This window comes from Podarcis liolepis (assembly GCF_965112155.1).
Source record: "Podarcis liolepis genome assembly, chromosome: 12".
Lineage (NCBI taxonomy): Eukaryota > Metazoa > Chordata > Lepidosauria > Squamata > Lacertidae > Podarcis > Podarcis liolepis.
In genome coordinates this window covers 28228738-28256568 of record NC_139563.1, presented here as the reverse complement: position 1 = coordinate 28256568, position 27831 = coordinate 28228738, and the positions used below count along the sequence as shown (strand labels likewise).

The 27831-nt window shown below is 44.9% G+C and overlaps 1 protein-coding gene across 1 annotated transcript in view; it reads right to left on the bottom strand.

The window, feature by feature from the left end:
• Positions 1 to 27831, bottom strand: part of COL1A2 (collagen type I alpha 2 chain) — a 66226-nt gene that overhangs the window by 3358 nt on the left and 35037 nt on the right. The window contains exons 23-47 of the mRNA XM_083469007.1: positions 27258 to 27356; positions 26278 to 26331; positions 25825 to 25878; positions 25505 to 25558; positions 24091 to 24144; positions 23086 to 23130; positions 21995 to 22093; positions 19479 to 19586; positions 18342 to 18395; positions 17848 to 17901; positions 14782 to 14835; positions 14607 to 14660; positions 14402 to 14509; positions 12487 to 12540; positions 12335 to 12388; positions 11147 to 11308; positions 9589 to 9696; positions 7798 to 7905; positions 6161 to 6214; positions 5810 to 5917; positions 3907 to 3960; positions 3033 to 3140; positions 2224 to 2277; positions 1977 to 2084; positions 252 to 498 (exon numbers count right to left, since the gene is read on the bottom strand). Coding sequence (XP_083325133.1) covers positions 252 to 498; positions 1977 to 2084; positions 2224 to 2277; positions 3033 to 3140; positions 3907 to 3960; positions 5810 to 5917; positions 6161 to 6214; positions 7798 to 7905; positions 9589 to 9696; positions 11147 to 11308; positions 12335 to 12388; positions 12487 to 12540; positions 14402 to 14509; positions 14607 to 14660; positions 14782 to 14835; positions 17848 to 17901; positions 18342 to 18395; positions 19479 to 19586; positions 21995 to 22093; positions 23086 to 23130; positions 24091 to 24144; positions 25505 to 25558; positions 25825 to 25878; positions 26278 to 26331; positions 27258 to 27356 — 2110 coding nt within the window. The remainder of the gene's footprint in view (positions 1 to 251; positions 499 to 1976; positions 2085 to 2223; positions 2278 to 3032; positions 3141 to 3906; positions 3961 to 5809; positions 5918 to 6160; positions 6215 to 7797; positions 7906 to 9588; positions 9697 to 11146; positions 11309 to 12334; positions 12389 to 12486; positions 12541 to 14401; positions 14510 to 14606; positions 14661 to 14781; positions 14836 to 17847; positions 17902 to 18341; positions 18396 to 19478; positions 19587 to 21994; positions 22094 to 23085; positions 23131 to 24090; positions 24145 to 25504; positions 25559 to 25824; positions 25879 to 26277; positions 26332 to 27257; positions 27357 to 27831) is intronic.

The window sequence follows — 27831 nt, the reverse complement described above, 5'->3', positions numbered from 1 at the left end:
CCAGCACAGTCAATAGCTAGGGATGATGGGAATTGTTGTCCATCAACATCTGGAGGGCACAAACTTGGCTGTTCCTGGTCTAGTAGTTTGTCCACCTGCCTCTCCCTGCTACTACCAAAAGGTTTTCCAGACAAAAGGAAGAATGGCAGCTGCATGGACAAATGGCACACACAGATCTCCATTGGCCACTCACCCATGAGTGCATTACATGGTCAGCAAGCCACTGGGTCAAGCATCTAGCACTAACATACCACTGGTCCATTCTGGGTGGCTGAGTCTTAGGTCACGGCAGGTGCGGGCTGGGTTCTTCCTGGAGCCTTCTGGGGTCAGGAGGGTCTCGATTTGGTTGTTCAATGTTTTCAGGGTGGCATCAACTTCATAGTCCTTGGGTCTAAGAGATGGCTGATCTGCCCGGTAGTATTCTGCATCATAGCCAATTTCGTATCCACCACCATTGGGACCAGGTGGGCCAGGGTGGCCAGGTGGGCCTGGTGGACCCTAAAAATGTTCAGAAATGAACATGCCTTTGTTGAAATCAAGTTCACTTGATTGTGCAGAAGGCCCAACCCCTGCTCCCCACGAAGAGCCTAAACACAGTGCAAGGTGCATCAAATAGTTCTTCTGGGGCCTGTTATAGAAGTGGCCCATGTTCATGAACCCTAGTGATGAGGCAGTGGATGCTGGACACCAAACATGTAGTCTTAATGAAGCACTCACTAAGCAGAGAGCGTGGACTCTTTGCCTGGTTCAACATGACCACTGTCTTGCAAGAGTGAGGTCAAATGTAATATGAACACCAGGCGATGGCCAAACAATGTTCCACATTAATTGAGTTTCTTCTACTTATGTTGCATTTTGAAAATTTAATGACAGGCACCAGGGGGGGCAATTTTAACTGGGAATGCAGCACATAGTGGAGAAGAGGTTTGATGCTGCTCCCCCCCAAAAAAAAATCATAACTAAAATTCTGATCAGGCGTCTAACTTGTGCAAGGGACCTATGTGAGGACATCAGGGTCCCCTGATGCAGACATTTGCCCTCTAATATGTGAAGGGTGGCAGGGATTGGCCAAGTGACATGACAGATGGAGTGGAGATGGCATGCTCGTCCCTGTTCTTCCTCACATGTCTGGTAACTGTATAATGCCCAATTAGGGCTAGAAAGTAAAATAAAAGGGGAGCCATTTTATTTCAAACATTTACAGGGCAATCTTACATCTGTTTACTCAGAAGCAAGTCCCATTGTGTTCAGTGAGGCTCACTCTCATGTAACATGAGTCTGGAATTGTAGAACTTAAGAAAATAATATTTTCTTTTTTATTATTGGTTAAATTTCTATACCGCTTTTCATCTGAGGATCACAGGTCAGTTTTCAATAATAATAATAATAATAATAATAATAATAATAATAATAATAATAATAATAATAATAAGAAAATACAAATAGCATGGTAACAAAACAAAACCCCCCAATAAATTAAAAATAAAAACCCAATAAAGTTTCGCAAACTAAATGCACTAATAACACATTTGCTTGGAGGTTTTGCTTTGGTTTTTTTTAACATTAAAGTGGCATATACATTTTATGAAATAGAATAAAGAAACACTGTCCTGTGCAAGTTTGGTCAGACGTAAACTTCACTGCATTCTTTGGGGCTTCCTCCCAGGAAAACTACATAGGGTTGCAACTCAAGCCTGTAATCCTGTGTCCCGGGGTAGCCATTCAGGTGATGTGGGACTCCAGCTTGCATCAGCCTCAGCCCATGGGGCAATAATTGGGGGGGGGGATGGAAGCTGTAGTTCAACATTATCCGGAGGGCCCCACATTGGCTACTCCTGCTATACACGTTTACCTGGGAGTTATCCCTAATGAATGCGGTGGGACTTCCTTCTGAGCAAACACGGACAGCCGGATGCCGCTTGTGTTAGAATTGATGGTTTCAGCCCCATACCCTCAGCACCCAGTTTCATACTTACAGAAGGTCCTTGGCTACCCTGAGAGCCACGCACACCAGCAGGTCCAACAGGTCCAGGAAGACCGTTGCGGCCATCTTTGCCAGGAGGACCAGAAGGACCGGCAGGGCCCTGAAGGAAGCAAGCAAAGAAACACCCGCAGATTAGTACACCACCAAAGCAATGACATGTGGAAATATATAATCACTTTTTTCAAACAACGACAACAAGACTGTTCAATATCCCACACAAAGGGAGAGTGTTCACATACCCTTGGGCCAGCAGGTCCAGTAGCACCAGGTGAACCTTGGTCTCCATGATGACCCTGTTGGAAGGAGAGAGGTATTTTAAAACACGATTTACTCCTGTATTAGCCTGTTTCCATGCAGAATATTCATCCTTGCACAAATGGCAAATTCATGGTGGGGAGGGAATATAATGGAAGGCTTATTTTGATTCTCAAAATCTGTTTTTGTTTTAAACAAATAGGGCAGGGGTGCAGAAGGCAAGGAAACCTCGAGATGTTATTGAACCAACTCCCATCAGTCCCAGCCAGCCCAGGTTGTGGTCAGGGGTGATGGAAGTCGGAGGCTGAGGACATCTGAAGGACAACTGGTTCGCTGTCCTTATAACAGGATGTCCAGTCCCATCCCTGAGAAACAGGAAGTGATAATGACGACAAACATGCGTCATTGAGCATATATGGTCTCTCGCCCCCCTCACTGAATAACCACCGCCTGCCCCCATGTATCTGGGCACTGGGGCAGGATTTCTAGATGGGCTTCAGTCATACACAATGTCTCTGCTTCTGAACATTAATTGCTGGCCTAATGGAAAGGAAATGCCGACAACTCTACAGAGAGCTGCTGCCAGTCTGAGTCGTCGATGTTGATCTATGTGGACCAAGTCTCACTCCTTCTAGTGTGAAAAGGCAACACCACAGCTCCTTCACACAGACTAATCCCAAAGGGCCTTAGAACGTGCTACCAATGATGCAGGGCCCTGTGAATGTGCTGATTATCAGGGAGGCTATATTATTTCTGTTGCTGTTTCGCCCCATTGTTCGGGCAACACACTTACAGCAATGCCAGGCAGACCCTGAAGTCCATTGTGTCCCTTGAAGCCAGGTGCGCCTCTGGGTCCCTTGTCACCAGGACCACCTTTCTCACCACGTGGACCTGCTGGGCCCTGTGGAAGGCATAAAAAGGGAAAAGTGAAAAACAGAATGTTTGCAGGGAGCTTTCCACCTGCAGAGTTTGTTTAGACACACACAAGTACATTTGCTTTTGGAACATTTTCACATCTAGAAAGCAGATTTACCTCTGTTTAAAAACAATTCTGCTGAGCAAGGACTGCAGCTCAAAATGTCTCAGGGTCCCTCTCCTTTTTGCCAATCTGTTACTCTACCACTGAGTCCTCGCTTGGGACCACTGCTATTTTTCTAGAAAAAGAGGTGCTGGAACTCACCATAAATGCCTCCCTTGTTCTCTTAGAATGGTAATGGTGCCCACCTGAGAGGTGCTGGAACTGAGTTCTGGTGAGTTCCAGCTAAAGAAAAGCCCTGCTTGGGACTAGAAAGTTTCCTAAGCATTGGTTTTTGCTTATATCCAGCCTTAAGTCGTATAGCAGGTTGTGTCCATTTTGATGAGCCTGCATCTCAAAATTACTACACTCAACGCTTGCTTTCTCTTTGTCCTCATCAAAGGGCTCACAAGTCAATCACATAAGGAATGGGAGTTAGGCTAGGTACCCCACCATTGCAATCTTAAAACCTTTCAACCAAAGGGAAAGACCACTACCATATTCTAAACTTTCTACTCATGCCAAAATTTCCCCATGATCTATACAACCCTCTGACTTGATTTCCAGAACCCAGATCTCCATTCCTGTCCTCATCATGGGACTTCTTACCAAAAGGACATAATTACAGAAGCGAAACAAAATCCGAACTTACAGCAAGACCTCTTGCACCAGCAGGACCAGCAGGACCAGCAATTCCAACGGGACCCTGAAATGGTGACAAAGCACAGTTAGAGAAACTGCTCACTGTAGATTGTGATGACAAACCTCCCTTTCCTTGACCAACAAAGGAATGACCCAAGGGTGGCTCAATACATTCATAATATGGACAAGAACAGGCAGTGGTTCACACTTCATGTCCTCTGCATTTCTTTTGGCCACAATGCCCAAAGTGTGACTTTAGGTAGTTTTTGTCCCTTCCTTCATTGGAAGCACATGCTAAGGGAAGAGCTGGGATAGTTCAGTGCATTATCAAATGCACTGAACTGTAAGTTCAAGTCACTTGCACTTCCTGTTCACCAAAGATGAAGAGAACACCCAAAGCCAGTCATAGCAAATGGCTGCTGGAAAGAAAGAGCATGCATGGCATTTTCAGAAGGCCCTGTTTTGGGAGGTCTGGTTGCAAAGGGACTTCTGTTTCAAGGGAGCCAAAAAGTGTAACTGAACAGAGAAGTAATGTCACAGCAGGGAGTGATGTGGCAGCTCACAGCCGCTTGACAACAGGTTGTCTTCATTCATTGGAGACAAAATGGGAAGCGCACTGGTACCACATCAATGAGAATCAAGAAGGAATACTGTGATCCCCGCTGCTTTCTTTTACAATGAATTGGCAGTAGTGGAATGTTCAGCGATACAGTGGAGGGCTTGGCCACAGTTTACAGGATGGTACTAGCCATTATGCCAAGTTTTGAGTAGTGTAGGGCTCCCAGGCAAATAGTGGGCACCCACCATGCAGAAAACAGGGATGGAAGAACAGCACCACCCTACTATTCACTAAGCTTCAGGGTTAACACCTGTAATTCCCTTCCTCATCACAACACAGAAGTGCAAGGGCCAGATTTTAGATCTGAGAAAAGCTGGAAGATGGAAGTCTTATTGATACAAGGAACAGAATACTCTTCTTATTGGACAGGATATAAGGGGAAAATACTAGATGGGATGAATGGTAGTTAGGGGAACTGTGCATGTGTAGACTGATGAGAGGGTGTGCTTTAGGGATCAGGCATTGAATGTAGACCAAAATATCATCATCATCAACGATAACATTTCTCATGCTTTGGTAAGCCTTCAGGGCTCACAGCAGTAACAAAATTATCCCTCCATCTAATAGCAAACTCAGCTGGTGATCAACAACAGAACAGCAATCCAAATGGGGCCACTGAGAAAAGGAAGGTGCTGGTTTGTACAAAAATATTTAAGATGCACCCTCGCTATAAAAACCCGGCTTAATAAGGACTGAGCATGCTCAGTGGCCACACAATTCTAAGTGCCCACTGGAAGCAGGTGCAATGGAGTACCCTAGAAGACAGCATGGCTGGCCAACACTGGACAGGAGCAGTCCACACTGTGACGTTCTGCAGCAAATCCTACTTGCCTGGTATCTAACACCCAACCCATTCAATAAGCAGTTAAGTCTACTACAAAACTACAACAGGTCAACTAAATGCATAGAATCCCACCCCTTCCTAAAGGTTTTGGCCAAGCTTCTCAATGCCACCAGGTAGACTGCCTGTAGGGCTTCTCAGTGCGGGAGGCACCCATTGGTGGTGTAGTGGTTACAGTGTCAGACTAGGACATGTGAGACCAGGGTTCAAATCCTCACTAGGAAACGAAGCTCATTGACCTTGGGCCAGTCGCTGCCTCTCAGCCTTACCTACCTCACAGGGTTGCTGTGGGCATTAAACAAGGAAAAGGGAAAATCATGCATACCACCCTTGAGCCCCTTGGAGGAAAAAGGTGCAATCAATAAACATGTCTTGGGGACCGAGCCTTTCGAATGCAGCCCTGATAGATTACACCTGACTTTTGATTTTATGAAATGGATAGAAGTCACATACAGGTTCGCCACGATTTCCAGGTTTGCCAGCAGGGCCAACAGAGCCATGGGGGCCAGGGGCACCGAGAGCACCAGAGGGACCAGGGTTTCCAGGAGCGCCACGTTCACCCTGAAAAGATGAAGGCAAAGGACAAATGGAAGACCTTTAATTTTTTTATTTGCACTTTTAATACAGAGACAGAAAAACAACACATCCCACCCCCCTTCCGCCCACCCCCCAGTTGTACAACTTTCATAACAATCTCGACATACAACTAAATACCTGGAGACTTCCCTAAATGGAAGTCCAAAGGCATGAGCTTGTAGCAAGCACAGGCTCACTTCTGCCTAGAGAAGGGGAAAACGTGATTACCTTGTAACCAGGAGTACCATCACGGCCTGGAGGACCATCGTTACCTGGATTTCCCTGTGAAGAAAAATACAATCTTAACATCACACACGACATGGAAAAAAAGCTTTACTTTACTGACAGGGGAATGACAGCGTGTTCTGTACCTCCCTCCTGCCCCCAGCTCCAAACCACAGAACAGGTCCAAGTGGAATACTCTGCCACACTTTATTCTTCCATTGTGACCATTTCTCCCCTAATTACTCATTTCAGAGGAATGGATTTAGCTTATTTCTAGATTTCTACAGTTCTAGATTGATCCATTTTTTGCACTCTATTTATGCATTTTATTTTATTACAGCTTTATTTCATCAGACCAAAAGTAATGGAATGTTCTGAGAACTGTGTGATTTTAATGGAAATATTATTCCCCCCCTTCTTATCTTTTCATGTTATCATTTCTTCCTCACTGTGTACATGAAGGTAAAAAAAAACAAAAAATGGTAAAGGACCCCTGGACGGTTAAGTCCCATCAAAAGGAGACTATGGGGTGTGGTGCTCATCTCACTTTTCAGGCTAAGGGAGCCACATTCTCAATGGGCAAGTTTGGATAATCATATATTGGCTTAATAAACTACCTTATAAGTGAGCCTTTTGGCCACACATGAAGCCCATTCACTCTTCCCTTAGTGGTGAGAGGGGGAAAAAGATGATTATATATCACCCAGAAAACTTCATTCCTGATTGTACAGATCAGGAAATATGGCTAACATCTAAGGAACAAGACATCATATTAAGCCAATTTCAAACCATGGCTGAATATACTATCTTGCTCTAAAGCTGCTAACTGTAATTTTCAAGCCTAGATGAAATGGGAAATTATAGTCAATGGAAGATTTCCTGGTTTGTTTTCTCACTCGCACAAAGGGAGGAACAAAATGGTCAAGTGTATAGTTCAGACCTCAGTTTATTAAGCTGAGACATGATTATCTGTATATGGTCACTGTGAGGTTTCCTACAATGGCAGCTCATGGAGCATGGGGACGCATCACTTTATAGGATCAAGTGCATTGCTGTCAACGACTTCCAAAGCACACTTCAACATGCAAAGTACATTACATTTGCTATCCCAGGGGTCTGCAACCCGCGGCTCCGGAGCCGCATGTGGCTCTTTTACACCTTTGCCGCGGCTCCGGGGCGGATACTAGTGAGGGGAGGAGGCGCATTGTGCGCCCCGACACTCCTCACTGTGGCGGGCGCCGTACTGGCTGTGACGTTGCATGGGGGCGGTGCGTGCGTTAGTCACGCACCGTCCCGACGTCACCTTCCCGCCCGCTGTCAGATCGTGGCTCCGGAGATATATTTGTTTTAAATGTTGCAATGGTTTTGCGGCTCCCAGTTGTTTTTTCTTCGGAAACGGGTCCAAGTGGCTCTTTTTGTCTTAAAGGTTGCAGACCCCTGTGCTATCCTATTCATTGATCCCACTTCAATTTCACTGAATTAAAAAAATAATCACAAACAAACAAACAAAAACCTTCATGTGAACGAAAAACAGCTGTGTTAAATAACCTTCAAATGTGATTTTAAATGCTGCTGAAAATTTAGAATTCCACCTTCCCCACCTCTATTTCCCCCACTTATGACCAAAAAGGTATACTTACATCACGTCCAGCTTCGCCCTGGGCACCATTCACACCAGGGGAACCCACGGGACCAGATGGGCCACGGGCACCTGGGGGACCAGCAATACCAAGGGGTCCAGGCTCACCCTAAAAACAATAGCAGGGATACATTTCATTGCTGTTCATGTACTTAACTAGCAAAATATTCAATACATCCTATTTGCCATTCATTATTTGACTACTATATAACTTTCAGCTGATGCTTGATGCTCTACAGCAGGGGTGGAAGAATCTTTTTAGCCTATGGTTACCAGATGTCCCCGTTTCCCGGAGACAGTCCCCAGATTTACAAATCTGTCCCTGGACAAAATCCCCGGAATGTCCCCAGATTTCATTTAATGTCCCCGGATTTATATTTTAAGCATTGTAGATTTATTAGTAGGGAATGAATGTTGCGTGACTGGTTCAACAGCACAAGACACATCATATGGGGACTTCCAGCAAGGCAAAATGGCGGGCGCCACAGCAGCGAGCAGCTCCTGAAGCCAGCCAGAGCCAACTGCGCTACCAGGCTGGCTCTGGGCTGCTGAGACTGCCACTGCTGCCACCACTGCCGAGGGGGAACTGGGGACGCCCCGTACGTCAACTGGGGGAACCGCTGACATCGAGTCGGGAGTGAGAGCACCCAGCCACCTGGCCGACTGCCCAGTGGCGTCCCGGGGCCAGGAAAACCCTGGCGCCGACACTGGGAGAAGGAGGAGAGGAGAAGAAGAAGGAAGAGAGAGAAAGAGGAAGGAGAAAAAAGAGGGGAGCCCCAACTTTGCCGCGCCGCTGCCACCACTGAGGAAGAGAGGTAGGAGAGCACCGGGAGGGCAAGGACAGGTGGCCGAGCCCAGGCCCAACCCGAACCTACTCCATGGCTGCTAGAGCTCCAAGAGAGCAGGCTGGGGCCCAGAGGAGATCACAGAAGAGAAAATATTATTTCTTATTTTTCAAAAAAAAAAAAAACATTTTAAAAAATAACTTTTTGTCTGTCTTAAAAAAAAAGTGTCCCTAGATTCCTTGGAAAAAATCTGGTAACCTTATTTTAGCCCAGAATGTTATCTCCTTACCCACCAGCCGCTGGTAAGCCAAGTTTGATGTCACAATGATGTTAGGTGAGGGGGTTTTTTTTGCCTGTAGGGGTCTCCAAAAGCCCCTTTCAAAGTGCTATTTAGCACAGTACTTTGAAATGGGCTTTGCAGGTACTACTGGTCAGCAGTGCCTGCAAACTCCCTTTTCACCTGACCCAGGTTTTTACCTGCCCAACACCAGACATCCTATAGGATGTTCTATACCGCAGCCTGACAGAAAGCAGCTCTTGCTCATGATACATGTGCAGACTAAACTTCTGAGTCTGTTCCGGCTATGGCGGTGCAAGCAAGAGTTTCCACTGCCAAGGCAAAAACGTGATTGGTTGAACAGCTGACAGGGCAGGACCATATAACCGGTTCCCACTTGCCAAGCAGCAGCCAATCCCGGACCTTCCTTCAGGGAATTTCTGGTACATGTCCTGCCAGAATGGTACAGTCACCCTCAGGAGGCAGCTAGCTTGAGGGCAACAGCTGAACTCCCACACCAGCATTGGTACCCAATGGCACATCCTATGAAACAGTGCCACAACGCACTTGTAGGAGCAAGCCATAAGACAGAAGCGCACAACTCCAAAGGAGCAACTTTACACTGTGTTTCTCCTCCAGGTTAAAAAAACCAAGAGTTCAGCATTGAATTCTAATTCCAGACAAAGCATATCTGCCATCTAGCTGAAGACTTGGCAAATATGGTACTCACAAGTGATCCAGCAATGCCTGGGAGACCACGTTCTCCTCTGCTGCCAGGAATACCAAGGATACCAGGAGCTCCAAGAAGACCTTGAGGACCAGGGGAACCAGGGGCACCCTACACGAAGGAAAGAGCAGAATAAAAATTTCAGATCCTATTTGCAGACTAGCAAACTTCCAATTTGTAACATAAATGAAACTGGTTCTTCCCGTCTCCTTTGGAAACTTAATTTGATCTCAGATGTGCACGTATCTCTTCTGATGTACTCAGATTAAGGTTATCCAGCCTTCTTAAAGACAAATCAGGCAACCTGTACCCTTGCCTTGAAATCCTTATTCTGTTTCAGATCATCTTGTTTAAGTTTGGGAATGGGACCGCATGGCAATGCCAGAATAAGCCTAATGACCTCAACAGCAAATCAAATTAAAACGTATTCATTATTTGCCACTTGCAGGGCCAATGAAAGCAGCAGAAAGTGGGACTTCATGCTGCAGTTGCCACACCTGGAGAACGACTAGCAATTCTTAGTGGTGGTGTAGGCCAATGACATCATTGATCCCCCCCCCCCATCTGTCAAGTGATGCCCTTTGCTAACAGGCACTGATTCCTTCCTTAAATTGTGTAAATAAGGCTATTGACCTTATGGTTGTGAATTCAGCCAATGGCTACAAAGATTTAGCTTAGAATTTGCTGAGACCAATTTATATGCACAGCAATACTTTTGTACTATTTGATGCAAGGACAGATATTTTCAAAGTCTTCACTTAAACACATTTTTTCTTTTTTTAGGTTATTCACAACAGATTTGGGGGCGTGAGCCACATCATCATCCGGTGCAATGGGCAATCCATTGTGTCCAAACATTTTGTGGAATTCTTGCCCTGGCTGCCATGGAAGGTTGAAAGTCCACACAATGCACAGAATTCTGGAGCCCTAAATATTGAAAATCAAGGTTATATATATCCTTGACTTCATCCTGCTACTTAAGGATGGGCTCGTATAAATAAAACAACTTCAAATAAATAAAGGTTGAATAGGACCTTGCTGAAAGCAGTCCTACTGAGAGCAGCAAAGCTCATGAAGAAAGTGACATATTCCCCTGGAGTAAAAAAAAGAAGCAAAACTCAGAGAAGCCATGTCACTCCAATCCAGCAGAAGACCTGAATGGTACTGATGCATTGGTTTATGTCTGCACGTACTTAAAAGGGAGATTCCTATATGCTTTGAAGAACACACACTCATGGGCTGTGTTGGCTGATGTCTGTATTTCTGAGAAATACGGCAAGAATGACTAACACAGCCTTGGCCAACCTGGTGCCTCTCTCCAGCTGTTATGGACTGAACTTCCATAAGCCCCAGGCAGCATCGCTGTGCTGGCTGGGGACAGACAGGAGTTGTAGTTCTGGAGGGCACCAGGTTGGTGAAGGCAGGCCTAAGAACTGGTATTCAGGCATGACTGATCTGAACCGTTTTTAATTCTAAATTTTACCTTGCTGAACAATGGGTAATAATAATGATAATGAAAATGATGAAAAGGAAGGAAAATGAATTATTTGTAATAACTTACAGCAGCACCACTTTCTCCACTTGGACCTTTCTCTCCACTGAATCCAGGTGGCCCAACAATACCAGGTTCACCAGCACGGCCAACTGGACCAGTGTCACCACGTTGGCCTCTGATACCTTCTTTGCCAGCTGGGCCAGGAGGGCCAGGGGGACCAGTGATACCCTAGGGATAAAGTAGACAGGTAAATAAATGCCCATGGTTACATTGCTGGTGTAACCAGTTCACAGAGAGCAAAATATTAAACCAGATAGCAAAGAACTGACAAAAATTCTTGGTGAGAAACAAAAAAACAACAACACCACAACAACTAATTACAACAAGCTTGCTCCTGAGGATCACATGGAATTAATGGACTCCTTTTGTCAAGGTTTCTACAGCAGCGTTTTTCAGGTTTCCTATCTACAGGGAACACTTTCCACACCGACTTGTCCAGTTGAGGAATTCCAGGAGCTCTGCCATAGAAACTTTACACATGGTGCAGGATTCTGGAGCATGTTCTATCCAAGGATCAGTGGCATATGATATGCAAATGTGTACAAGAGAACTCCAGGAGCACACTTCAAATGAAAGCAAGTGTTAGGGAGGAGAGGACGGGACAATATGGAGTAAAGAGTGAGGAGGGGATGCTTACATCCCCCACCCCCGTAACTTTACAGGAAGCTGGTTAATCCAGCCCCTCTCCAGCCAAATGTTAAGGCAATATTTTTGTGAGAGAAAAGTAGTATGGAAATTTGTGGGTGGAAAAGCAATTTCAGGGAGGGGGATTTCAGATGAAAAGAGGCTGTTGGGGAAGGGTCAAGCAGCCTCCCACCCAAATTCCCTTCTTCTAGTGCTGCTTTGAGTAAAGGAGAGAGGAGTTTTCTTAGTCACATTCATTCATTCATTCATATGCACTGTATAGATAACCCTTCTGTTAAACCAGGGTTTTGGGAAGGCCTGTTGAGCCTAATTGTCACCGTGTCATGTACTCAATGGCTGTATATTTGCTGGAGAAGGTTGGTAGTGATGGATAACTTTCACAGAAGCTTGCCCACTACTTCAGATCTTTTCGAACAACTGTTGACAAGGTTCCAAAGAACCCCAGTTATCCAGGATCGTTCTTTGCAAAGAGGAATTAGAAGCACCAGACCCTGTATGTATTCTACCTTGTTTAAATTTACAGATGGAGTGTTCTCAATGGCTACTTACAGCGGGGCCAGGGGGTCCGGATCTTCCAGCAGCACCAGGGAAACCAGTGACACCCTGTTGGGGGGGAAAAGATCAAAGAAGAGATCAGGACTTACAAGGACCAGTAGGAGGGTGGATGTAGGAGCATCAACATAATAAGTTTCTACACTTACAGGTGGACCAGAATCACCACGACCTCCAGTGGGACCAGCAGGGCCAACGGGACCCTATATACAAGAAGAAAGAGCAGGAAAAATGAAGATAAGTAGAGTACTGCAAAGTTCTAGCTGTCAAATATTGGCTTGATCATGATTGGAGTTAAAAATTAATGAAAGCTATGCTACTGACTTATTGAAAGGAGGATCAGACACTATTTCATACTCTAATGCAGGCATGGGGAACCCTGTGGCCCTCCCAGTGATGTTGGTGTTGGGACTCCAATGGCCAATGTGGTGGGATGATGATGGGATTTGTAGTCCAGAAACACACCACTACTTTGTAACAGTAGTCATAACGTGGACAAGACGCCATCCCAAAGTTGCTAACTTGGTTTTGAAGAGTGTTGACATTACCACTACCTCGTACATGAGATAATTTTTCTAAGAACAGTGGTGGTTCATATACTACCAACCACAGGCAGAAAAATTAACATGCGAGTTACAGTGTTCAGTCAGTTGTTGTTGGCACCCATCTGTCTCGAGAGACAATGGAGGAGTGCACCATTGGGGGTAAAGTCAAACTGTTGGGAAGTTACAGCGCCTGCTGTGGCTGTAGAAACCAATATGGGAGAGGCATGTTTTGTTGCGGCTGGGACAGATGAAGGCGGCTGGTTTCGCTGCACCATGGCATTTCTTCTCTCTGCACTCCTCCCAGTGGTCATTTCAATTCAGTCAGTACTCATATACTCTTCAAAGTACTACTCTTCATTCAATGAATTGATAATGCTTATGATAATTGGATTATCAGTGATATACCAGGAGTGCTAGTACAGTGGTACCTCTGGTTACGTACTTAATTCGTTCTGGAGGTCCGTTCTTAACCTGAAACTGTTCTTAACCTGAAGCACCACTTTAGCTAATGGGGCCTCCCGCTGCGGCCGTGCCACCGCCATGCGATTTCTGTTCTCATCCTGAAGCAAAGTTCTTAACCCGAGGTAATATTTCTGGGTTAGCAGAGTCTGTAACCTGAAGTATATGTAACCTGAAGTGTATGCAATCCGAGGTACCACTGTAAAGATAAAGGGACCCCTGACCATTAGGTCCAGTCATGGCCGACTCTGGCGTTGCGGCGCTCATCTCGCTTTACTGGCCGAGGGAGCTGGCGTACAGCTTCCGGGTCATGTGGCCAGCATGACTAAGCTGCTTCTGTCGAACCAGAGCAGTGCACGGAAATGCCGTTTACCTTCCCGCCAGAGTGGTACCTATTTATCTACTTGCATTTTGACGTGCTTTCGAACTGCTGGGTTGGCAGGAGCAGGGACCGAGCAACAGGAGCTCACCCTGTCGTAGGGATTCGAACCACCGACTTTCTGATCAGCAAGTCCTAGGCTCTGTGGTTTAACCCACAGCACCACCCGTGTATGTCAAAACTCCTCTGGAAATACTGTATATACACAATCTACCCAGAAAGATGGCCACTGGTATTGGTTCCTTACCACCAATCTATAGCATTTATATATTAACTCTTTGAAAATAGCTTATAAGGAAGGAGTTGCTGCTGGAATACAAGTCCCATCATTCCTGACCACTGGCCATGCTGGCAGGAGTTGATTGGAGGTGGAGTTCATCAACATCTGGAAGGCCACAGATTCCCCACCCCTGCAAGGTTTACCTAACTCCGAATTCCTCCAAATGTAGTGCCGAAGGCAATCCAGACCTTTTGGGACTGGCATGCTTTGTTCCTGCTCTTTGGGAAAGATCCTAGGCGCTTCACAAATCAGCCTAACAGTAATTCTAGATTTGAACCATACAAGCATTCTGCTTCACAGCTATGCAATGGGTTTATGGATGTAGCACTATGAAATCCAAAGAAACTACACAGTTTGATCAGAAGGTGAGGAGAGTTTAATATAAAATTCATTTGACTTACAGAGGGGCCAGAGTTGCCAACAGACCCGACAGCACCTTGTGGGCCTTGTTCTCCTTTAGGTCCTCTCTGGCCTCTTTCACCTTTAGCACCAGTCTGACCAGCTGCACCCTTAAAAAGTCAAGAGGGGAGAAATGTTACTCAAAATACATTATAGCCCCAAACTATTAAAAACCATGTGAAAGCCAATCTTTCCCTTCATACTTACAGGAGGGCCGGCAAACCCAGGAGGACCAGCAGGGCCAACCTCACCACGTTCACCCTATGGTAGGGGAGGAGAACCAAAACACATCCCAGTGAGAAAAGCTAATCGCCATTTCATATCAAAGCTTCCGAGAACCTGTTCGTATCACACTTTAAAAAGAAATTATTCCACTACTTACAGAACTTCCACGAGGACCAGCAGGGCCAGCGGGGCCAGCGGAACCGGCTTCGCCCTAAAACAAACACACAAAGGATTCATGTTGCTAGGATACGCACCAGGCCGTCTTCTACTGCAACTCCATGGCTGAAGGAAGAAGCATCTACCCATCAGCCTCTTGGTGATCCACTGATGCAACTCAAACCATCAGGTGCCACAGGCAAGAGAGCAGGTGCATTGCAGCAGGGTGCCTTCAGAACAAATTGATCCCAATGGCTTGGGCATAAGAGCCACAAACAAGGGTTTAATCAATCAATCAATCAATCCATCCATCCATCCATCCATCCATCCATCCATCCATCCATCCCAAGGCACTTTTGGCTAGTTTGCCATATTTCATTTGCCATTTCATTTGCCATTTGGATATGAGGCAGAAAGGTACCGTATTTTTCACTCTATAAGACACACCAGACCACAAGACTTTTTAGTGGAGGAAAACATGAAAAAAAATATTCTGAATCTCAGAAGCCAGAACAGCAAGAGGGATCGCTGCGCATTGAAAGCAGCAATCCCTCTTGCTGTTCTGGCTTCTGGGATAGCTGTGCAGCCTGCATTCGCTCCATAAGACGCACACACATTTCCCCTTACTTTTTAGGAGGGAAAAAGTGAGTCTTATAGAGCAAAAAATACGGTAAGTTAAACTCATTGGTGTTCTAATTAGGCCCTGTAAAAATGTGTTCTGTCCCCTTAAATTACAGCCCAGACTCCTCATTGCCTCTAAGACAAAGATAGTGAGAAGGGTGTGTAAATAACAATAACAGAGTAGGTGCAATGTCATCTTTTAAAATGTAATCCTTTCGCTCCAACATTTTTTTAACCATGCTTAACTTCTTTTCAATCAAAGAATGGCCATGAATTCAAAGTGCCATGTTAAGGATGCGCAAGGGTTCTTTGCATTGAAGGCTCTATGCCATGACAAAATGGTAGTTGTTTGCTTGTGATCTTGGTGTCGGGGGAAGCTGCTGTTTGAAAAATGTAAGCCAAATAACATCTCTCTGGGGGCACCGTATGGAACCAGTTACACCATTCATTTCCAGTCATTGGTCTTGACCCCAGATCTTAACAGATATAAAACCATACAGACACAGGTAAAAAGCTAGGTAGCCATGCAGCCTACACTTATCACCCAAGAAGGGGAAAAATAACATAAAATCATTAAAAGTACAGTTTGAGCCTTAAATTTTAAGTGTGTTCAAGCAATTGTCCTTATAAGCCTCCGCCTGAAATGGCATGCGAGCAAGGAGCCCCAAATGGCCATCGTGCTCTTGGGGGTGGGGGGTGGGAGACAGGATGTCCTGTTTTTTTCCAGGGTAGTTGACGCGTATATTTTACTAGGGATGTTCCTTCAACCATTTCACTTCCTGGGGAATATTTACATTTTTAGGGTGTTTTCTGAATTATTCTTATTTAGTTATATCCTTTTCCCCAAACTGGGACTCAAGGCAGCTTACAGATAAAATAGAAAAAGCTAAAAACACAGAAAACATAATCATTAAAAAGCAATTAAACACTAACAGAATTAAAACTAGATGGACAGATCTATGAAAAACACAGAAAACAACAACAATAAAAACAGCACAGCACCAGCGCCTTCCTTAAAAACAGTCAGTTCCTAAAAGCCTGTATTCACAAGGAGGGAGCCAGTCTAATTTCTATAGAAAAGTCTGAGAGCATAAATAGGGATTAATCTAAAGCCAGGGTGTTGACCCTGTTGCCTTCAAGATGTTGCAGAACTGCAACTCCCATCAGCCTCAGCCAGCACAGCCAGGGATAGATAATAGGAGCTGCAGTTCAGCAATATCTGGAGGGTGACAGGTTCCCCATCCCTGATCAATGATTTAGGCTGCAATCCTATACCCACTTATCTGGGAGCAAGACCCACTGAACTCAGTGTAGACGTGTGCAGGATTGCAGTGTTAGAGTTGAGTCAACTGGGCCTAGTGCAAGAATGGGGAACCAGTGGCCCTCCAGATATTTTTGGACTACAGATCCCATCATCCCTGACCATGATGGTTCAGGGTGATGGGAGTTGGAGTCCAAGAACATCTGGAGGGCCACAGGTTCTCCATCCCTAGCTTAGCAGATAGCATATTTGGCAAAACTGGATTCATATCTTCCCTCAACCTTCAGCTGACTGTGTTCTTATGGGCATGCCATTTATGTTCATTTCTCCATCTGTAAAATGGGACTATTAATAACCACAGATGGTGAATAAGATAATTACTAGGATGCTCTTTGGACAGGAAGAAACGCTATAGGAATAAGCAGCGCTTTTTTCTGGGGGGTACGCATACCCCTAAACATTTTGTGAATCTTTGTACTTTTGTCCATTCTCTGTATTTATTCTTCCAGATTTGAATTATAAAGTGGCGATTTTCTTGAGTCAAAATGAGAGTACCCCTAAACATTTCTTTATTTTTAGGGGGAAAAGCACAGGGAATAAGGAAAAAGGATAAGACCCAATGCGTAGGACTGCACTGTAGGTATTGTTTTAACTTTCTCTGTTATGTGTAACTTTTCCCTACCACTAAGATATTTTAAAATATAAAGCGGATTATAAATGCTTTCACACAAACAAACATCTTGATATTTTTCCCATTGTGTTTTATTTGGATGCTGTAACATTGGAGGGGTGAATCTCACCCATGAGAAGCTGCCTTATACCACTAGATTGGTCCATCTAGCTCAATACTGTCCGCATTGACAGCCAGGAGATAGTTCAGTCGGTAGAGCGTGAGATTCTGGATCTCAGGGCTGTGGGTTCAAGCCCCACATTGGCCAAAAGATCCCTTCATTGCAGGGGATTGGACTAGATGACCCTCGTGGTCCCTTTCGACTCTACAATTGTATGATTCTGATCCAGGGATTCTGTGATCCAGGGTTTCAAGCAGGAGTCTTTCTCTAGCCTACCTGGAGACGCATTGAACCTGGGACTTTTACATGCAAAACACATGCTATACCACTGAGCGATGGCTGCTTCCCATACTAAATGCAAGCCTGCTAAGCATCTGAAAAGTCTGCCACTTACTCTTTCGCCAGTACTTCCAGCAGGGCCAGGAGCACCAACTGCACCAGGAATACCCTGAAAAAATCAAGCAGAATTACAGGTTTGAATCTAGGGTGTTTTTTCTCCCCATGTTAAACCCACACCAGAAGAAAATTATCCAGCTATGGATAAATTGCACAAATGAAAAAATGACACATTTAGTTTTTGTTTTTTAAAAAGGTTTTGTATTGTTTTCAGGTTTTTGGTTTTTTTAATCCAGCATCAGAAATCAAAGTAATAGTTGTCCAAACAAGTTGCATTAACTTCCTTAATAATACCAGTGACGTATTTTCAAGATCTTCAGTGATCTAAACTTACTTCAGGCTAATATCACCGAAGGTTAAGGGTCTGGGTGCAGAATTAATGGGCTATGTATTGGGACCTAAATCCAATTATTTTTCTCTCCCCCTCTTGATTACTAAAAGGACTGAACGCTTGGCTCCTAGGAAATAAAGCAATTTAAGAAGTATACTTACCCGTGAACCATCTCTTCCTGAAGTTCCGGCTTCTCCTCTGAAGCCTGTTGGACCCTGAAATGAAGCGGGATGCAGCATGAATTCTGAGTCTCACTGTCTAATTCAGAGGCTTTCAACCTTTTTGAGTCCACGGCTCCCTTAACCAACTACATTCTTTCTGTGGCACCCCTGTGGGGCTCAGGAGCCCAGTTATGTCACCCTTTGCCTGCAGAGCCGGCAGCCCCTCACCCTTTTTCAAACACCCTCTGTTGTGGAGTGTTCCCTTAGCCCTCTCCCCTCTTCCTTGGGAGTCCTCTATTATTTCCTTGTTTTCATTTTTCATGTCTGTTGCGTCTTTATTTTCTCCCCCTTTGCAACTACCAATGCTCTGGGTTGCCAGTGGAGGTAAAAATCCTCTTAGTTGTGTCTTCTGCAGATGGAAAAACAAACACCCCTATTTTTCTCCATTTTTACTGAATCCATAAACCAGACAATTCTAATATCAATGCCTGGAAAAGGAATTGGATCCACATGAACAAGAGAGTTGAATGTTACAAACACCTCCCAGTGAACTCAGTTCATCAAATAATTATTGCTAGGTCCCTCAAGATCATCTAATATTTTTTATTTTAAAAATCATGAATAACATTATGAAATGAATTTTAAAGGTAGCCAGCAGAAGACAGGAATGCTTTTGTAGACAGGAATGGAAGTGTTTAGCGCTTGCCATTACTATATTCCCCACTAAGCCAATTTCTTGCAGATGCCTATGATGTTGCGTCCCTGGAAAACACAGTCTCACTCACATATGTACTCAACTTTGGGTCTTGATAAACTAAACCAGAATAATAATAAATTAATTGACAGAATTAAACTTGCGGGTCACTTATTACACAGAAGGTTTCCAAGTGACTTGCCGCATATGATTCTAAGCCAGGAAAGCTGAGCCTAAGGCTTCCTACTGCAGCACAAGTGCTTAAAATGGGGTCTCTTGATTACTATAGCTACTCAGGGACCGAACCTGGGGTCATCAGCTTACAAAGCAGGGCAGTACCACTGAGCGGCCACAGCCTTTCCCCACCGAGGAAGACCTTGCAATTAAAATACACTGGGGAGACTTTGCTGCTCAGGAATCAGCTTGCCTCTTATTGGCCTTACCTTTTCACCTTTGCCTCCTGGGACGCCAGCAATACCTCTCTCGCCAGGCATTCCACTGGGACCAGCTGGGCCTGGGGTACCAGCAGCACCAGCGGCACCAGGTTCGCCCTAGGAGAACAGGAAAAGAAAGATTCAATCTTCAAGAGCCCTAGGGGGAAATGAGCCATATGCTTCATTGTGCTGCCTGCGAATAGCTGCTTGTTAGTATTCTGAAAGGTACTGCATTTCTGAATACTGCTGGGGGAAAAATACTCTCTGCAGTAGCTGCCCAGGAGTGGAGGTGATGTTTCTTATCACGTGACATTCAAATGATCCATTCTCCAAACATGCAGGTAAAAGCAGCTGAATACATCCTAAGCAGAAATGTCTGGTTTGGGATAGGTCTGATTAAAATGGGTCAATTTGGAGGATGTCTTCTGGGTGTTCAAAAGTAACCTGATATGAGATTCACTTCATTATCATCTTGGCAGCATCAAGGGATGCCAGGAACCATGTGAATTATATTTTCCAAGAGTTGTATCTAACTAAGCTAAACTCACCATTGAAATTGATGGGCCTAAGCTGGTCATGTCCTTTATTTTTATTGGGTCTTCTCTGAATAGGAATAACCCCTGAATAGCTCAGTCAGCAGAGCACAAGACTCTTCATCTCAGGGTCATGGGTTCAAGCCACACGTTGGGTGAAAGATTTCTGCATTGCAGGGGGTTGGACTAGATTACCCTCATGGTCCCTTGCAACTACGATTCTAAGAAATCCATGGGCTGTCTGTCATCCCTTCAGCGACATCCAGGGCTTGAAACCTGATGGGCAACTGGCAATACCTTTCTGGAGACCCCTGTGTACTGCTACCACCCCTCAATTTGTTTAAGGGTTAGAGAAACCAAAAATAGATCCATTACAGGTAGACCAGGACTCCAGATCCACAATCAACAGGCAGGGTGGAAATTTGCAGAAATCCATCACAGAGCATCCCTGTACATGTCTGGACTCTGCCTCATCACAGATGCTGCAGTGAAAAGTGTCATCCTAACAGGGGTGTAGGGAAGGGGGGCAGGGGGGCAGTCTGCCCCATGTGCCATCATGGAGGGGGGTGACAAATTATCAAGGAACAATTACTGCCCTACTAGGGTGGTTCATAAATAACTTTTTTTAAAAAAAAAATGCCTGCTCCAAAGGTCTTATCTTACTATACTAGGGATTATATAGCTACTTATGAAATTTCATGCATATCAGTTAATATCTTGACCCTCCTCCATGAAAATAGCTGTTTACTTGGCCGTTTTCCTATGTCATGAAGGCTGAACTTTCAACAAAGCCTTTGCTAGACTCTTTTCGGGCACCTGCTAAAAGCATTCTTCTTTAGGCAAGCAAACCTAGATGCTTAGGAAATTGAAGTAATTTTAATCTTAATCTTTTAGCTTTTGTATGCTTTAAAGCAAGGTTGTTAATTTTTCTGATTTTACTGCTGTGGTGTTTCTTTTCTTTTTTCTTTTGGTAAACCACTTTGCAGGTTTTTAAAAATAAATTTTATTAAATAAACAAACAAACAATAAATATAAATAAAATAACACAAGCCAAAACACAATAGATTTAAGTAGATTTAAGTATCTGTCCAAAGTCGCCTACTTGTTATCAGAGGCTCAGAATCCACAGTCCTTTGTAAGAAAATATGAAATCATGTAAAACCATTTTTGCAGGCAAAACACACACACACACACACACACACAAAATGTGTGTGTGTGTGTGGGGGGTGAGACAATAAATTTTTCGCAGCGGGTACCACCTGACCTTCCTACACCCCTACATCCTAAAGCAAGAACTAGTAAGTATATATGAAGCTGCAACTATGCCAGTAGACAAAAGCAGAGGAAAAGGAAGGCTCAATCCCTGATCTAGACAAAGCCACATGACTGACAAGCTCCAGATGCATAATGAGGATTCCAGGCCATGTTCATCTAACAGCATCCTACCCAACCCCTACGCAACAACTTTATTTGATATTTAAGAGGATGTTCTAAAGCACCTATTAATACCAAATAAAAAGCTGCTACTCGGTCAACAGCAGGCTTGTTGACAAGCTCTTGAGTTTGCCTATGGTGGGTTCTCTGAATCACAGATGCCCTTTCTAGAACAAGGGTGGTGAGCACCTAGCCCTTCAGATGTTGTATTACAACTCCCTTTATCCCTGATGATTGGCCTTGCTGGCTGGGACTGGTGGAACCTGCAGTCCAACAACATCTGGAGGCCCATAGGTTGCTCATTCCTCTTTTAATACTTCTCACAACAAAGACAAGTGACTGATACCTAAGCCAAAAATACCCCTCTGTGGCCACTGCACCATTCGCCGATAATGCAAAATCTTAAAGGCAGCAAAGCAGCAGACGGCTGACATGCTACACACACCAGGCACACATGTATATGGGAGGTTTCCATCAGGCTCTGGCTAAGCGCTTGCATCAAGGATATAACACTGCCCTCCCCAGGATTTCAGAAAAATAGCACCCTTTTTGCCTTACCTTGTTACCATCAGTTCCTGGTGGGCCGGATGGGCCACGGCTTCCAATGGAGCCTACAGGACCTACAGCACCACTTTGACCTGGAAGTCCACGCTCACCCTGGAGGAAGAAGATGGGCAAGAAGTTAATTGGAATCCAGAGGCCTTGAATTTTGATAGCAAGCTTAGCATTTAGCACTGAAGCCTGGAAGATGTTAGTAGTACCACCAACAAACGCTATTTTTTTGCTTCTTCGCTCATACATAGCTGATGAATGGGATCTAGGCTTAAGGGCAGGCCTTGCTCTTCTGCAGGAGTCCTGCATCTAAACAAGAACTCAGAGTGCTGCTCTCTAGATGCAGACTCATTATTGACAGCCCAGTTCCAAAGACACCGGGACAGAAGGAAGTCCCATTGGTTTCCATGGGACTCACTTCTGAGCCAGAGTTCTTAGGAGACTATTCCTTTACTTGGCTTTATCTCTTAGTCCAGAATTCAGTTCCTCCCTGTCAATATAAGGACATCAACTTGCAACTCTGCATATCCTATGCAGTTTATGTATGCATGCTATATTCATGCAATATTTTACAATTTGATAATGCGCTATGCATGCCATACATGCATATATAAATTATACTGGACACTGAACACATTAACAACACTTAACAGATGCAGCATTAACTGTATTATCTCATTATGTGTGTTGCTGTCCTCTGTATAAATCTTCAGAAGGTGAAAATGTGATTTAGTGTATTATAGGCAGAAGACTAGAAACGGCAGCCTTTCCCCTTGGGAAATCTTCCACAATGGAGATGAGGCATAGGAACCCAAGAAGCTGCCTTATACAGAGTTAAGCCATTTATCTCAGCAGTGTCTACTCTGACTGGGAGCAAACCTCCAAGGTTTCAGACAGGGGTCTTCCCCAGCCCTATGTGGGATTGCACCTATGAAATTCTGCATGCAGAGTACTGAGCTGTGGTCCTTTCTCCCAAACAGAAACCCACCCCAATAGCAGTGGTTATTCAAGGGTATTCTGAACGCATCTTTCTTAGTTCAAAGGCAGGTATTGCAGACTTTAGGAACAAAGCAAAGCACAGTGAAAAATAAACTTACTCTTGGACCAGCAGGACCAGCAGGACCGAAATCACCATGAAGACCCTATGCACAAAAAGAGAGACAAGTTACGCTTAACTTTGAATGTGTTTTCCTTACTGTCATTTTAAGAATTATTATAGCTACCGACTGAGGTTATTTCAATCCAGTGAGATAAAAAAGGAGATGCACATTTTGTTCTCAAAACTGTGGTGCAGCAGAACGTAGGGCTCAAGCCACAAGAGAGAATTTGACTCTGTTGTTGTGTTCCTTCTCGTTCTCTCTTGCAGGCTGGCAGACAACCTCACAGGGTTGTTGTGAGGATGAGGAAGAGACCAGCCATGCACACCACCTTTGGAGTAATGGCGGGATAAAAAACCCGACCGATGACCAATAAAGAAGACATATATTTTAAATCTGTGTGTATTCACAGGAAGGAGGGGGGGAGGGAACCTACCAGCTTAACCGATTAAGTGGCCATATTTCTAAGGGTAAAATGTGGTTGTTGTTGTTTGGTTTGTTTTTTTACAAGAGTGTTTTCCATGCTGCACACTGTGTTATCCATATTCACAAGCCAAAAACAAAGGAGCCAAGGATGTCCAGTTGGCTGGAGCAACTCAGGGCAGGTACACTGAATCAAATTAACTCCCCCCTCGGTTTGAGAGGGGAATGTCAGACAAACCATGCCGAAATATTCCTACGGTGTGCTGTAAGCACTGACCATGCTGCCTTAGGGAAAATGTAAAGGGCCATTGCTAGAACCACAGTGCAGCTATTGCTTGTCCCTACAGAGACACAAGGAAGCCAGAGACATTCCCTCATGCCTCTTTAGAGGAAGCATGCCAACCTGCTTTTCTCCCGGCCACATTGGACACCTGCGCATGACAGATGGGCAGCAGGATTTCTCTCACTGCGGTTAGACCGGCACAGACTTTCTCTCTGTTACCCTAACAAGATTTGGGGCACTGCATTTGTGTGGTTCAGAAAAAAACACATCTTATCCATAAATGTATTGTGTTCAATTACCCTTTCGCCTGGTTTGCCAGCTTCACCAACTGGGCCTGAGGGACCTGGAAGACCCTAAAATGAAAAGAAACAGATGGCAATAATCAACAACCCACAATCCTTTTGTGTATTATGAAAAGTCACAGGTGAGCCTGTGCAAAAGTATTAGTAAACACAGTCTAAAATGTGAGGGCTCTTATGCCTCACAGGCTTCATTCAAGATACAGGAACACAGGACACTGACTTCCTGTCAGAGCGTTGGTCTTTTTAGCTCAGTATTGTCCACATTTATACTGGCAAAAGCTCTCCCAGGTTTCAGGGGACATTCCCAGTCCCATCTGCAGATGCTGGGGACTGAACACGGGATACTCTGTATAGGCAACTCTCCGTTTACGAGGGGGGTTATGTTGCAAGGCACCCGTGTGTTTCAGTAAAATCGTGTGTGTTGGGAGCACAGTTGAAAAAGCCTGCAAACATCCTCCAAACCTCCTTGCTCAAACTAACTCTCCACAAGCCTCAAAGGTCCTGCGGTTGCACTTGCAAAGGCTTGTGGGATTGCTAGTTGCTGTTTTTACGTCATTTTGCCATTTCTGCACTCTTTCAGGGCTGTTTTTGCCCCTTTGTGTCCCACTTCTGGGTTCCTGTGCACAGTCATGCATGCCTTGAACACACATAAATGGGGAGTTGCCTGTACAAAATCCACATGGACTGAAACATCTATGGATTACTATTGCTGTTCTCTGCCCAAACCAACTTTTTATCGTAATTTGAGTGGTAAGCCTCAGATCTTAAAACAGCTCTTCCCTTCACTGAAGTGCATTATACAGATTTTCAGGATGACTCCCTTATATGAAAACCAAGCCATGTGCAAGACAACTCCTTGCAAGACCACATTAAGAGATTCTTAAGAAAGATGTGGGTTAAATCAATTCAAATTATCTACCACTCCTGTTTTCGTACACTAAACACATTTATACTCTGTGCCTTGTGCACTGTATAAGCCAAGGCATACTGAAATGCTTCTGATCATTTGTGCTTAGCACAGTTCCCAACTGCAAACAGTGCAAAATTTGTGTTAACATTACCTAGTAAGAAAGAGCATATTTATTTAAGGAGAGCAAGGGATGCAAATGTTGGCCTCTGATCCTGACCAGGACACCAAGGGCCACTGAGAGGCTGCCTCCCAGGAGCATCACTGGAATGGGGAGAGCAACATAACCCCACCTATCAGCCACTGAAGGAGCAGCTGCTCCAATCCTTGCTTTCCTCATCCCTTCCCATTCCTTTTTCCTTTTCTGCTGTGTTTATTAGATTGTGAACTTGTGCACAGAGACCCTCTTATGTTTTAATGTGTGTACAGTGCTTAAAATGTTTCAGGCACTTGTTAAATAATAATATTTGTATTTTCATCATCCTCACCACCATCACCACTTACTTGGAAGCCAGGAGCACCAGCGGGGCCAGTTTCACCTTTAGCACCAGGGTTGCCCTAGAGGAATTAAAAGACAGAATAAAAATAAGCATGCAAAGCCTTTGGAGCGGAAGCATGGCTAGACAGCTCCCCCCCCTGGACTTTTTTTCTGTATTCAAATCAAGGAAGTTCAATGGCCACAATGAAATAGGCAACTGTCCCCCTGCAAAGCTACGCAAAGGAAGGCACATGGAGATCAGTGCCCTCCATTGAAGTTAATGGGCAGACACAGGTAGTGGAACTCTGTTTGTGTCAAAGGTTAACAATGATGATCATGTACTTACAACAACACCAATTGGACCTTGAGCACCGTTATTTCCCTCGGGACCAGGAGCACCCTACAATAACAGAGGGATGAGTTACGTAAGATATGGACAATATACACCATGTTTGTTATTTTCCTAAAAATAAAATGGTGTCACCTTAGCTGACTATCTACTTAATGGACGAGGTGTTCCCCCCATGAGATGTAATCCAGTGACTTTGAACATTGGTACCATGTAGAAGCTAACTTATGGCACATGTACACATACACAGGCACACAAACACATTCCTTGCTTGCACACATGGTAGAGTTGCTCCACAAAACAAACAACTGTTTCATTTGCATTAAAAATGGAAGATAATAGACAGGTAGACAGGTAGTATAGCCCTCCCTTAGAGGTTGGCAATTCCTGTACAGATCCTGCTCTCTTAACTAAGGCATGTTCATTGGGACATAAGATAGCTGCACATACCCGTTGGCCAGCAACACCAACATGGCCTCTGTCACCAGGTTTGCCAGGCTCCCCCTACGGCAGAAAGAAATGAAAATGAAAACAAGATTAGAACAAACATCAACTACGCTCAAGTTCCTTTATTTGGGCTGATGCACCTCCTCTATTTCCGAAAACCCACCTGTGCTCTCTGAGACTGGAGTCAGTGCCGGGGGGGGGGGGGCGGGCGGCATAAATGGGTACCTGTTGATGTCCCTACCCAGGCCAATGAGAATTAGATTTGCTGCCCCTCCTACTTATGGTTCCCACCTGTTTGCTCACAAATCCCCTGTCCCAGAGGGAAAATGTCTAGTGATGGCAGGAAGCACGAGAAGAAGCAGTTCTCTCCCCAGGAAGCCAGCAGGCCCTCCACTAAGGGCATTGTGACTAAGGACCTCCCCCCACACCCCAAACCTGGGCAGGGCATTGATATGGACTGTAACCTTACACTAGCACTGCAGTGCCATCACTCTGGTATTTGTTGCTGGGATAGGTAAAAGCAAAGGGACCCTTGACCATTAGGTCCAGTCGTGACCAACTCTGGGGTTGCGGTGCTCATCTCGCTTTATTGGCCGAGGGAGCCAGCGTACAGCTTCTGGGTCATGTGGCCAGCATGACTAAGCCGCTTCTGGCGAACCAGAGCAGCACACGGAAAAGCCGTTTGCCTTCCCGCTGGAGCGGTACCTATTTATCTACTTGCACTTTGATGTGCTTTTGAACTGCTAGGTTGGCAGGAGCAGGGACCGAGCAATGGGAGCTCACCCCATCGCGGGGATTCGAACCGCCGACCTTCTGATTGGCAAGCTCTAGACTCTGTGGTTTAACCCACAGCGCCACCCGCATCCCTTTGTTGCTGGGATACCAGAAAGATTAACATGAGGACACGAAGTTGGCGTTGCAGACAATTTCTCATGCTACCAGGCTGTTATATGGTGGTACCCCCCAAGCTCCATTGCACTTACATTGGGACCTTTAGGTCCTGGGAATCCAATGATGCCAGGTTCACCTCTTGGACCAGCGGGACCAGTTGGGCCAGGTCTACCATCAGCACCAGCCAGACCCTAGAGGCGGGAAACAAACCACATTGATTTTATCCTAGGTATATTGCTTTACCTCCATTGAGAGCAGCACACTTCCAATGAAGACATTATATCTATATTGCATATCAATACATTACATATCAATATCATGATGCTGTAGACTATATTATACCTATGCTATAGATGTTATATTACATATCAATATCACGATGCAACCTAGCCTCTAGACTCACCCTCTTTTTCTTCCCAGATCTACAACAGGCTTCCTCAGCCTGATGTTATTGGGTTCCCAACTCCCAAGACCATTGACCATGTTGGCTGTGGATGATGGGAGTTGTAGTCCAACAACATCTGGAAGACACCTGACCTGGTTGAGGAAAGCTGGAAAGGGGGAAGTTCTGCTGCAGGCCTGTGTTCAGAGGCCTGTCTGGAAGCTTCTGTGAAACCATTTTAATAAACCAGCACCTGTGCAGAGCCTAAATCAGTAGACAAAGTT